Genomic DNA, 13494 nt, shown 5'->3' on the forward strand with positions numbered 1-13494 from the left:
TTCGCGCCTGTGTGAACGTTGCCGCTAAGTCTGCGGCGCTTAGAGGTGATAACCTTCGCGCCTGTGTGAACGCTGCCGCTAAGTCGGCGGCGTTTAGAGGTGATAACCTTCGCGCCTGTGTGAACGCTGCCGCTAAGTCGGCGGCATTTAGAGGTGATAACCTTCGTGCCTTTGTGAACGTTGCCGCTAAGTCGGCGGCGTTTAGACGTGATAACCTTCGCGCCTGTGTGAACGCTGCGGCTAACTCGGCGGCGTTTAGACGTGATAACCTTCGCGCTTGTGTTAACTCTGACGCTAAGTCAGCGGCGTTTAGACGTGATAACCTTCGCGCCTGTGTGAACGCTGCGGCTAACTCGGCGGCGTTTAGACGTGGTAATCTTCGCGCTTGTGTTAACTCTGACGCTAAGTCAGCGGCGTTTAGACGTGATAACCTTCGCGCCTGTGTGAACGCTGCGGCTAACTCGGCGGCGTTTAGACGTGGTAATCTTCGCGCTTGTGTTAACTCTAACGCTAAGTCAGCGGCGTTTAGACGTGATAACCTTCGCGCCTGTGTGAACGCTGCGGCTAACTCGGCGGCGTTTAGACGTGATAACCTTCACGCCAGTGTGAACGCTGCTGCTAAGTCGGCGGCGCTTAGAAGTGTTATAGGGGGCTTCGTGGTGCAGTGGTTAGCACACTCGGCTCACAACCGAGAGAGCCCGGTTTCGATTCCCGGGCGGAGTGGAAAAATTTGGGCGGCTTTTCCGATACCCTACGCCCCTGTCCACCCAGCAGTGAATGGGTACCAGGTATTAATCGGGGGTTGTGTCCCTTCTCCTGGGATCTATTCCCCTCTCCTATAATTCCTTCCCCTTCTGTCTCTCTTCGGCATATGACAACAGATGTTGCGCCGACTAAACGAAACTTTCCCTTTAGAAGTGATAATCTTCACGCCAGTGTGAACGCTGCCGCTAAGTCGGAGGCGTTTAGACGTGATAGCCTTCGCGCCTGTGTGAACGCTGCCGCTAAGTTGGCGGCGTTTAGACGTGATAACCTTCGCGCCTGTGTGAACGCTGCCGCTAAGTCGCTGGCGTTTAGACGTGATAACCTTCGCGCTTGTGTGAACGCTGCCGCTAAGTCGGCGGCGTTTAGAAGTGATAACCTTCGCGCCTGTGTGAACGCTGCCGCTAAGTCGGCGGCGTTTAGACGTGATAACCTTCGCGCTTGTGTGAACACTGCCGCTAAGTCGGCGGCGTTTAGACGTGATAACCTTCGCGCCTCTGTGAACGCTGCCGCTAAGTCGGCGGCGTTTAGACGTGATAACCTTCGCGCCTGTGTGAACGCTGCCGCTAAGTCGGTGGCGTTTAGAAGTGATAACCTTCGCGCCTGTGTGAACGCTGCCGCTAAGTCGGCGGCGTCTAGAAGTGATAACCTTCGCGCCAGTGTGAACGCTGCCGCTAAGTCGGCGGCGTTTACACGTGATAACCTTCGCGCCTGTATGAACGCTGCCGCTAAGTCGGCGGCGTTTAGACGTGATAACCTTCGCGCCTGTGTGAACGCTGCCGCTAAGTTGGCGGCGTTTAGACGTAATAACCATCGCGCCTGTGTGAACGCTGCCGTTAAGTCGGCGGCGTTTAGACGTGATAACCTTCGCGCCTGTGTGAACGCTGCCTCTAAGTCGGCGGCGTTTAGAAGTGATAACCTTCGCGCCTGTGTGAACGCTGCCGTTAAGTCGGCGGCGTTTAGATGTGATAACCTTCGCGCCTGTGTGAACGCTGCCTCTAAGTCGGCGGCGTTTAGACGTGATAACCTTCGCGCCTGTGTGAACGCTGCCGCTAAGTCGGCGGCGTTTAGACGTGATAACCTTCGCGCCTGTGTGAACGCTGCCGCTAAGTCGGCGGCGTTTAGACGTGATAACCTTCGCGCCTACGTGAACGCTGCCGCTAAGTCGGCGGCGTTTAGAAGTGATAACCTTCGTGCCTGTGTGAACGCTGCCAGTAAGTCGGCGGCGTTTAGAAGTGATAACCTTCGCGCCTGTGTGAACGCTGCCGCTAAGTCGGCGGCGTCTAGAAGTGATAACCTTCGCGCCAGTGTGAATGCTGCCGCTAAGTCGGCGTCGTTTAGACGTGATAACCTTCGCGCCTGTGTGAACGCTGCCGCTAAGTCGGCGGCGTTTAGACGTGATAACCTTCGCGCCTGTGTGAACGCTGCCGCTAAGTCGGCGGCGTTTAGACGTGATAACCTTCGCGCCTGTGTGAACGCTGCCGCTAAGTCGGCGGCGTTTAGACGTGATAACCTTCGCGCCTGTGTGAACGCTGCCTCTAAGTCGGCGGCGTTTAGAAGTGATAACCTTCGCGCTTGTGTGATAGCTGCCACTAAGTCGGCGGCGTTTAGACGTGATAACCTTCGCGCCTGTGTGAACGCTGCCGCTAAGTCGGCGGCGTTTAGACGTGATAACCTTCGCGCCTGTGTGAACGCTGCCGCTAAGTCGGCGGCGTTTAGACGTGATAACCTTCGCGCCTGTGTGAACGCTGCCGCTAAGTCGGCGGCGTTTAGACGTGATAACCTTCGCGCCTGTGTGAACGCTGCCGCTAAGTCGGTGGCGTTTAGAAGTGATAACCTTCGCGCCTGTGTGAACGCTGCCGCTAAGTCGGCGGCGTCTAGAAGTGATAACCTTCGCGCCAGTGTGAACGCTGCCGCTAAGTCGGCGGCGTTTACACGTGATAACCTTCGCGCCTGTATGAACGCTGCCGCTAAGTCGGCGGCGTTTAGACGTGATAACCTTCGCGCCTGTGTGAACGCTGCCGTTAAGTCGGCGGCGTTTAGACGTGATAAACTTCGCGCCTGTGTGAACGCTGCCTCTAAGTCGGCGGCGTTTAGAAGTGATAACCTTCGCGCTTGTGTGAAAGCTGCCGCTAAGTTGGCGGCGTTTAGACGTGATAACCTTCGCGCCTGTGTGAACGCTGCCGCTAAGTCGGCGGCGTTTAGACGTGATAACCTTCGCGCCTCTGTGAACGCTGCCGCTAAGTCGGCGGCGTTTAGACGTGATAACCTTCGCGCCTCTGTGAACGCTGCCGCTAAGTCGGCGGCGTTTAGAAGTGATAACCTTCGTGCCTGTGTGAACGCTGCCAATAAGTCGGCGGCGTTTAGAAGTGATAACCTTCGCGCCTGTGTGAACGCTGCCGCTAAGTCGGCGGCGTCTAGAAGTGATAACCTTCGCGCCAGTGTGAATGCTGCCGCTAAGTCGGCGTCGTTTAGACGTGATAACCTTCGCGCCTGTGTGAACGCTGCCGCTAAGTCGGCGGCGTTTAGACGTGATTACCTTCGCGCCTGTGTGAACGCTGCCGCTAAGTTGGCGGCGTTTAGACGTGATAACCTTCGCGCCTGTGTGAACGCTGCCGTTAAGTCGGTGGCGTTTAGACGTGATAACCTTCGCGCCTGTGTGAACGCTGCCTCTAAGTCGGCGGCGTTTAGAAGTGATAACCTTCGCGCTTGTGTGAAAGCTGCCACTAAGTCGGCGGCGTTTAGACGTGATAACCTTCGCGCCTGTGTGAACGCTGCCGTTAAGTCGGCGGCGTTTAGACATGATAACCTTCGCGCCTGTGTGAACGCTGCCGCTAAGTCGGCGGCGTTTAGACGTGATAACCTTCGCGCCTGTGTGAACACTGCCGCTAAGTTGGCGGCGTTTAGACGTGATAACCTTCGCGCCAGTGTGAACGCTGCCGCTAAGTCGGCGGCGTTTAGACATGATAGCCTTCGCGCCTGTGTGAACGCTGCCGCTAAGTCGGCGGCGTTTAGACGTGATAACCTTCGCGCCTGTGTGAACGCTGCCTCTAAGTCGGCGGCGTTTAGAAGTGATAACCTTCGCGCTTGTGTGAAAGCTGCCGCTAAGTTGGCGGCGTTTAGACGTGATAACCTTCGCGCCTGTGTGAACGCTGCCGCTAAGTCGGCGGCGTTTAGACGTGATAACCTTCGCGCCTCTGTGAACGCTGCCGCTAAGTCGGCGGCGTTTAGACGTGATAACCTTCGCGCCTCTGTGAACGCTGCCGCTAAATCGGCGGCGTTTAGAAGTGATAACCTTCGTGCCTGTGTGAACGCTGCCAATAAGTCGGCGGCGTTTAGAAGTGATAACCTTCGCGCCTGTGTGAACGCTGCCGCTAAGTCGGCGGCGTCTAGAAGTGATAACCTTCGCGCCAGTGTGAATGCTGCCGCTAAGTCGGCGTCGTTTAGACGTGATAACCTTCGCGCCTGTGTGAACGCTGCCGCTAAGTCGGCGGCGTTTAGACGTGATTACCTTCGCGCCTGTGTGAACGCTGCCGCTAAGTTGGCGGCGTTTAGACGTGATAACCTTCGCGCCTGTGTGAACGCTGCCGCTAAGTCGGTGGCGTTTAGACGTGATAACCTTCCCGCCTGTGTGAACGCTGCCTCTAAGTCGGCGGCGTTTAGAAGTGATAACCTTCGCGCGTGTGTGAAAGCTGCCACTAAGTCGGCGGCGTTTAGACGTGATAACCTTCGCGCCTGTGTGAACGCTGCCGTTAAGTCGGCGGCGTTTAGACATGATAACCTTCGCGCCTGTGTGAACGCTGCCGCTAAGTCGGCGGCGTTTAGACGTGATAACCTTCGCGCCTGTGTGAACACTGCCGCTAAGTTGGCGGCGTTTAGACGTGATAACCTTCGCGCCAGTGTGAACGCTGCCGCTAAGTCGGCGGCGTTTAGACATGATAACCTTCGCGCCTGTGTGAACGCTGCCGCTAAGTCGGCGGCGTTTAGACGTGATAACCTTCGCGCCTGTGTGAACGCTGCCGCTAAGTTGGCGGCGTTTAGACGTGATAACCTTCGCGCCTGTGTGAACGCTGCCGCTAAGTCCACGGCGTTTAGAAGTGATAACCTTCGCGCCTGTGTGAACGCTGCCGCTAAGTCGGTGGCGTTTAGACGTGATAACCTTTGCACCTGTGTGAACGCTGCCGCTAAGTCGGCGGCGTTTAGACGTGATAACCTTCACGCCTGTGTGAACGCTGCCGCTGAGTCGGCGGCGTTTAGACATGATAACCTTCGCGCCTGTGTGAACGCTGCCGCTGAGTCGGCGGCGTTTAGACATGATAACCTTCGCGCCTGTGTGAACGCTGCCGCTAAGTTGGAGGCATTTAGACGTGATAACTTTCGCGCCTGTTTGAACGCAGCCGCTAAGTCAGCGGTGTTTAGACGTGATAACATTCGCGCCTGTGTGAACGCTGCCGCTAAGTCGGCGGCGTTTAGAAGTGATAACCTTCGCGCCTGTGTGAACGCTGCCCCTAAGTCGGCGGCGTTTAGAAGTGATAACCTTCGTGCCTGTGTGAACGCTGCCACTAAGTCGGCGGCGTTTAGACGTGATAACCTTCGCGCCTGTGTGAACGCTGCCGCTAAGTTGGCGGCGTGTAGACGTGATAAACTTCGCGCCTGTGTGAACCCTGCCGCTAAGTTGGCGGAGTTTAGACGTGATAACCTTCGCGCCTGTGTGAACGCTGCCGCTAAGTCCACGGCGTTTAGACGTGATAACCTTCGCGCCTGTGTGAACGCTGCCGCTAAGTCGGTGGCGTTTAGACGTGATAACCTTCGCACCTGTGTGAACGCTGCCGCTAAGTCGGCGGCGTTTAGACGTGATAACCTTCACGCCTGTGTGAACGCTGCCGCTGAGTCGGCGGCGTTTAGACATGATAACCTTCGCGCCTGTGTGAACGCTGCCGCTGAGTCGGCGGCGTTTAGACATGATAACCTTCGCGCCTGTGTGAACGCTGCCGCTAAGTTGGAGGCATTTAGACGTGATAGCTTTCGCGCCTGTTTGAACGCAGCCGCTAAGTCAGCGGTGTTTAGACGTGATAACATTCGCGCCTGTGTGAACGCTGCCGCTAAGTCGGCGGCGTTTAGAAGTGATAACCTTCGCGCCTGTGTGAACGCTGCTCCTAAGTCGGCGGCGTTTAGAAGTGATAACCTTCGTGCCTGTGTGAACGCTGCCACTAAGTCGGCGGCGTTTAGACGTGATAACCTTCGCGCCTGTGTGAACGCTGCCGCTAAGTTGGCGGCGTGTAGACGTGATAAACTTCGCGCCTGTGTGAACGCTGCTGCTAAGTCGGCGGCGTTTAGACGTGGTAACCTTCGCGCCTGTGTGAACGCTGCCGCTAAGTCGGCGGCGTTTTGAAGTGATAACCTTCGCGCTTGTGTGAAAGCTGCCACTAAGTCGGCGGCGTTTAGACGTGATAACCTTCGTGCCTGTGTGAACGCTGCCACTAAGTCGGCGGCGTTTAGAAGTGATAACCTTCGCGCCTGATTGAACGCTGCCGCTAAGTCGGCGGCGTTTAGAAGTGGTAACCTTCGCGCCAATGTGAACGTTGCCGCTAAGTCGGCCGCGTTTAGACATGATATCCTTCGCGCCTGTGTGAACGCTGCCGCTAAGTCGGCGGCGTTTAGACATGATAACCTTTGCTCCTGTGTGAACGCTGCCGCTAAGTCGGCGGCGTTTAGACGTGATAACCTTCGCGCCTGTGTGAACGCTGCCGCTAAGTTGGCGGCGTTTAGACGTGATAACCTTCGCGCCAGTGTGAACGCTGCCGCTTAGTCTGCGGCGCTTAGACGTGACAACCTTCGCGCCTGTGTGAACGCTGCCGCTAAGTCGGCGGCGTTTAGACGTGATAACATTTGCGCCTGTGTGAACGCTGCCGTTATATCGGCGGCGTTTAGACGTGATAACCTTCGCGCCTGTGTGAACGCTGCCGCTAAGTCGGCGGCGTTTAGACGTGATAACCTTCGCGCCTGTGTGAACGCTGCCGCTAAGTCGGCGGCGTTTAGATGTGATAACCTTCGCGCCTGTGTGAACGCTGCCGCTAAGTCGGCGGCGTTTAGACGTGATAACCTTCGCGCCTGTGTGAACGCTGCCGCTAAGTCGGCGGCGTTTAGACGTGATAACCTTCGCGCCTGTGTGAACGCTGCCGCTAAGTCGGCGGCGTTTAGACGTGATAACCTTCGCGCGCCCGAGGATGAATGAGCTAAGTTAAGAGGAAGCCATTTTCGAGTTTGTGGCCCCTCCTCACTTCCCACATTCAATTTGCCCTCTTGAGAGAGAGAGAGAGAGAGAGAGAGAGAGAGAGAGAGAGAGAGAGAGATTTGAGAAAATTTTTCCTTACGTACTAATGATGCCAGCGTGAACGAACTTGTGAACATTTATAAGCTTCGCCCTCTCGGATATGGAGAAATAGTAAGGTGTCCCGAATAACTCTTCCTTTATCATGTATAAATTCAACAAAAAGCAGAACAATACGAGGCCTAATTATGTAATCTCTTCTCCTTTTCCCTATATAAATCCTTAAATGTTTTCTCCCTTGATCCTGATCCACCGTCCTCTTTGCCTCCCATACTTCTTTTCCTGTGAATATCGAAGATTTATCCCTTTCCCTCCCTCCTTCTCACCCTCAATTCCTTAGATATCTTTTTTTTTTTGGATCATTTCACCTTGACCCAATTTCCACCCTCTTTTGTCGTCTTCTTCCACCACCTCCTCTTCTACGATGAAAGTCAATCACTAGACATTGTATATTTGGACTTTCAGAAAGCATTTGACAAAGTCCCTCACAACCGCTTCCTTAGTAAATTGCAAGCTCACGGTATAACTGGAAATATTCATAAGTGGCTCAAAGAATGGCTTACCGACCGTAAAGAGAGAGTTGTTATGAATGGTATATCATCTGACTGGCGAGATGTCAAAAGCGGTGTTCCACAGGGGTCGGTGTTGGGACCTGTTCTGTTTTTAGTGTACGTAAATGACATTGACGAGGGGCTATCGTGTTAAATATCGAAATTTGCCGACGACACAAAAACAGCCAGCAGAGTCACTACGACAACGGATAAAGAACACTTCCAAGCTGATCTCGAACGCTTAAAGCCTCGGTCACACATTCACGTATCAAGCCCACGTATGCTCACGTATGTGATTTTTGGCCCATACGTGGCCATACGCGGGGTTTGTTGCCGCGATCAACTGGATACGTGTCACGGGCCGATGTACGTAAAGCTTGCACGGTCAACATAGGGACGCCATAACGTAAGTACGAGGTAATGCCTACGCACTGCGCAAGCATGACGTGACGCTTACCCGAATTGCCACGACAAGAGGCCACACCCCCACAAGTAGTGCGTGGCAGAGCACGTAACAGCCACGTACGTATACCGTATGTGTAACGTGGTGCGTTACGACCCTGCGTCATCCTCACGTTATCCCCACGTACGTCGGTGGGTACACGTGAGAGGTACGTACATAAGGGCCGTGCTGCACACCTGTGATTGCTGTTCCCGTCAACATCTACCTGCAGCAAGAAGTACTCCCTTCCTGCTGAATCGACATGAAGAACATTGAAGAAATCCTTGCCATTATAACACCAGCAAACAGCCATAACACATAATTAATGGAGGCCATCCTGGAGTATGTGCACGCCATGGTACTGGTGTTAGTTGTGAAGGTCCACCTTGCAAGTGAAAAAAACAAAAAAGAGGAGGCCGAGGAGGGTTTGGGCTTGGCCGTACCTGCAAAGAAGAGTGGAGCTAGGCCACTATGGCAACCTGATGAAGGAGTTGGCAACCGAAAGTCCAGAACTGTACATTAATTTTACCCGGATTGACAAGGACCTCTTCAGTGAAATAGCTGAACTTGTCACACCCCACATTCAGAAGCAACGCACATTTTGGAGAGAATCCCTTGAGCCAGGCCTGCGTGTGGCTATCACCCTACGTTTCCTCGCCACGGGTGACTCATACAAGAGTCTGCAATACTCATTCCGAGTAGCCCACAACACCATTAGTTACATTATACCAGAGACCTGCAGGGCTATTGTTGCTGTCTACGGAGATTAGGAGCTGCAGGTGCCACAAACACCAGCGGCTTGGAAGCAGGTTGCCCGCGGGTTGTTGGAGGTTTGGGTGACCCTGAAGCTAAAGAAGCCCCCTTCCGTGATCTCTTGGTGGTGTCCTTAGGCATAGTTAAAAGCAGTTTCGACAAGGTCTACTGACGAGGGCGCTGGCGGGGGTGAGAGGCGGTGGTGGTGGCTTCGAGGTATATGCTGTTGCTAGTCCGAGAGAGGAACTGAAGCCGCAAGCCCGCCGCACGGCGCATACACACCAAGCACAACGTTGCAACGTCGTCATGGGTACCCGAGGAGCGGCTCTGGTGCCACGGATGCTCCTGCACCGCGTGAGGACCCACGCATTGCATTGCGGGAACAGGGAAGCAGCGTGGGACCACGTGTAAGCGCCCCGCAAGCACGCCGTAAGCGCCAGGTATGCGCCACGTACGTGTGGAGCCACGTAAAATGGCGGTTGACGTGAGCAGCCACGTATCTTTTGAACATGTCGAAAGATGCGTGGCTCCCCACGCACGCTCGGGTGGTGCGTAGCGAGCCTCCGTCTCCGCCCCGTATGCCCACGTACGTAAATATGCATTACGGGACATTTACGTAGTACTTATGTAAGCGGTTGCCGACTACCAATTTATGTTCGTGCGTGGGCGTACGTGGCTTGATACGTGAATGTGCGACCGAGGCATAAGCAGCTGGGCACGAATATGGCAAATGAATTTCAATATTGAAAAGTGCAAGGTTATGCATATCGGAATCAACAACGATCGTATTCATTATCAAATTAACGGAGTGCGACTTACTGAAGCCAGCAAGGAAAAAGATCTTGGAGTAATAATTTCGAACGATCTTAAACCGAGTCAACATTGCATAGAAGTAGTAAAAACTGCCAACAAACTGATCGGATTTATTGGTCGTACATTTGAACACAAATCAGAAAAAGTATTATTGGCACTGTACAATTCGTTAGTATTGCGTTCAGTTTTGGTCTCCCTATTACAAAAAAGGTATAGATAAACTCGAGAGGGTGCAGCGTCGAGCTACTAAAATGATCCCTGGACTGCGAAACAAACCGTACGAAGACAGACTTAAAGAAATTAACTTATTCAGCTTATCACAGCGCAGGCTAAGAGGTGACCTTATAGAAGTGTTTAAAATTTTCAAGGGATTCGATAACGTTAATGTTCATAATTACTTTACTGTCTCTCAATCAAGTGTAACAAGAAACAATGGATACAGAATAACGAGGAAGCGTTTCAATTCAAATGAATCAAAACACTTCTTCTTCAACCGTGTCATCAATGTATGGAATGGTTTGCCTCAAAACGTCGTCGAAAGCGAAACTATATGCACGTTCATAAACCGACCAGACAAATATTTAGAAGTTAACCCGAACATCCGCTATTATGCTCCGGTCTAACAGAAAGTAGTGTTAGTTTAGTTGTCGTGTATGATCTTCCTTCTGTCCATTTAAAATTCCACTGTAGTTTTTCTATACTACATGGTATTCTTCCTTTTCGTGCCAGCCTCGGCTGGAGGGACTGGTGGGAGGGGAGGAGCCTTCGCCTTTGCTTTCCTGTGTCTCTGACTCGTAAATTAGAGTAGATGGTAGCAACAACAAACAGCCTAGTTAGGACCAAGAGGTCTGTTGCTATTTGCTTTTCCTTTGTACTCCTCCTCTCTCCCTCTCTGTCTTAATCTTTCCAAATCACATTTTTTACTCGCCTGTAATCTTAATCGTGAACTCAGACATTTTTTTTGCCATCGATCTTGCCGTTTTTCTTTTCCATTTAGTTTATTCCGTTTTTTTTCACCTTCGCGATTCTTCTTTTCTCCTTTATCTTTTTCAATCTTGTTTTCTGCTTTGTTTTCCTGTTTCTCTTTTTCCACTCGTTTTCATCCCTTTTCGCACATGTTTCCTTGCATGTTCTCTCGTCTTTTCTCCGTTTTTCTCATTTTCGGTTTTTCTTTCCCTTTTCACAAACTTTTCATTTTTCGTTTTCCTTTTCTCTTTCTTTCCCTATTCCTGGAAGGAGTACCATTTAATAAGTATATCTTCCACTCACACGTTTTCCGTTTAGTTTCCCGTTTTCTTTGCCGTGGACGTGTATCTTTTAGACTTCTTTCTCACCTATAGCCAGTTCTGTAGATTGATGTAGCACAGGTAATTATGAACCAACGTCATGATTCTTTTCCTGGCAGACATCATTCATGCGACTCAATTAACCCTGACCTCTCCTTTGCGTATAACGTGACCTCAAGTTTAGCACGGTGCACAATTACATCTCCAACTACTGATAGCTTTGTCTTATATAAATGTGACGTTACTTGGGCCAGAGATACACCTTGAAGTGTAAAGATATACTCTATATACAACCAAACCAAGCTAAATTACACCAATCAACCAAGATACTGAAAACCAATCAAACCTAACACCTCTTTATCTCTTTTGCATAACTTAACACTAATCTGTCTTTTTCTTTCTCCTTGCGTAGCTTCAGAGTTCAAATTATACCTCTTTCAACTATTAACGGCTGTCTCTAACCATCGACACCTCTTCGCCGTACAATACCTGGAGTACCTGAACCTCGGCCGTCAACACTTTAACGTATACATCCATCCTAACCAGTGAATGATATTATCTCTTTGTTTATTAGACGATTTGTATATTCCTTTAAATCATTGCCCTCTCTCTCCCCTCCTTTTTCCTTCTCGGGGGCGCATGTATACCCTCCTAACTACTGACTCCTTGACTTGACCTCTTGATATTGACTTCTTGACCTCCCCTCCTACGTGTGTGTCATCAACTTAGAGACCTCATTTGGGTCACACATATTCCCTCCTAGCCATTATCTTCTCTGTCTACTCTTGCGTTGCTTGTCTTGACCTCTCTCCCTCTGCCTCCCCCCCCGTGCGTGTCGTCAGCGTGGAGACCATCTCGGGGCCGCAGGGACCCGTCTCGTGGCTCAGGATCAAGGCGGCCTCTACCTCAGACTCCGGCAACTACAGCTGCAGCGCCGCCGAGGCTGAGCCCACCACCGTCCGCATCCAGGTGCTCGAAGGTACGTCAAGGCAAAGGTTAAAGGTCAAAGGTTAGGTCAAAAGTGGCAGGTCAGAGGTCAGACGGTCAAAGGTCAGATAAGAAGGGCAGGTAAGGTGGCAGGGCAAAGTTGAACTGTCAGAAGGTCATGGTAGATGGTTGTCAGGTCATCCATAAACCACTGAATAAAGATTGCTGAAAGTACGTGAGGTTAAGCACCAATGAGGCATGGGCAGGAGATCAGTAGCGCGTGTTAAGGGATCATGAGGTCACTCTTCTACCATGCATACCAAAGAGATTCAAAGATGTGTAAAGCCAGGTAAGATTAATGTTACGGTAAGAAAGTGGTATGGTCACCGCGCTTCTGTTATTAAGTGATAAAGGTAGGCCATGTATTAAGGTGGTCAAGGTCAAGGTAGTGAGGTAAGCAGGTGGGACGGTCGTACAAAAGGTAAAGGAGTCATCCTGTAATAGTAGAGGCAAACTATAGAGTGCGAGGTGAAGGCCAGAGGTCACAGAAGATCGGTAGTATTTGTGATTGCTTCTCCATCAGTGGACGTTAGGAAGGTCGGCCAAGTCACGGAGGCAAAAGTAGGTCAGGTAAAAAGGCGGTTAGTTCCTGAGGTCAGCAGGTGGGAGGGACAAAGCATACTGGGGCTATTTTCATATCCTTTGTATGCCCTTGAGTTCCCTCAATGAGAGAAGGGGAAGGGCAGGAGGGTAACTGTGATGGAATGGGAGAAGGGGAAGGGCAGGAGGTTTACTGTGAAGGAATGGGAGGAGGGGAAGGGGAGGAGGATTACTGTGAAGGAATGGGAGGAGGGGAAGGGGAGGAGGATTACTGTGAAGGAATGGGAGGAGGGGAAGGGGAGGAGGATTACTGTGAAGGAATGGGAGGAGGGGAAGGGGAGGAGGATTACTGTGAAGGAATGGGAGGAGGGGAAGGGGAGGAGGATTACTGTGAAGGAATGGGAGGAGGGGAAAGGGAGGAGGATTACTGTGAAGGAATGGGAGGAGGGGAACACAAAGGAACACAAAGGCAGAACAAACAACAGCAGACCTGCTGGTCCTTACGAGGTTGTTTGTGACAAGCTACACTAACTATCTAATCAAAGGTGGAAGATGAAGGACAGTAAAGGCGAAGGCTCCTCCCCACCCCCCCATCCCTCCAGCCAAAGCTGGCAGGAAAGGAAAAAGAACCATGCAGCATGGAAAAACTGCATGGAATTTATGTAGGAAAGAGGAAAGAACTACCATTACTGCTACCACTAACCGGGCAATAAAAGCGGACAAGGACACCAGTATTCGAAAGAACTTAACGTTATTACGACAATGAGTAATATCTTAGTTGCTGATTGGATTCAAAACACTTGTCTAATCTATTCTTGAAGGCCGTAACTGTTGTACTATCAACGACATCACAAGGTAGAGAGTTCCAAACATTAACAACTCGATTGAAGAAGAAGTGTTTAGCTTCGTGCGACGAGAATCTTTTACCACTTATCTTCAAATTGTGATTTCTTCTTGTTCTATTTGATCGATCAATTGTAAAGTAATCTTCCGCATTAATATCACTGAATCCTTTAAACATTTTAAACA

The 13494-nt window shown here is 51.4% G+C and overlaps 1 protein-coding gene across 1 annotated transcript in view; it reads left to right on the forward strand.

Moving 5' to 3' along the window:
• The window catches only part of LOC126997938 (hemicentin-2-like), a 162905-nt gene that overhangs the window by 126871 nt on the left and 22540 nt on the right, over positions 1-13494 (forward strand). The window contains exon 7 of the mRNA XM_050859190.1: positions 11781-11917. Within this exon, the coding sequence (XP_050715147.1) occupies positions 11781-11917 (137 nt within the window). The remainder of the gene's footprint in view (positions 1-11780; positions 11918-13494) is intronic.

The sequence above is a fragment of the Eriocheir sinensis genome, chromosome 13, assembly GCF_024679095.1.
Source record: "Eriocheir sinensis breed Jianghai 21 chromosome 13, ASM2467909v1, whole genome shotgun sequence".
Taxonomy (NCBI): Eukaryota; Metazoa; Arthropoda; class Malacostraca; order Decapoda; family Varunidae; genus Eriocheir; species Eriocheir sinensis.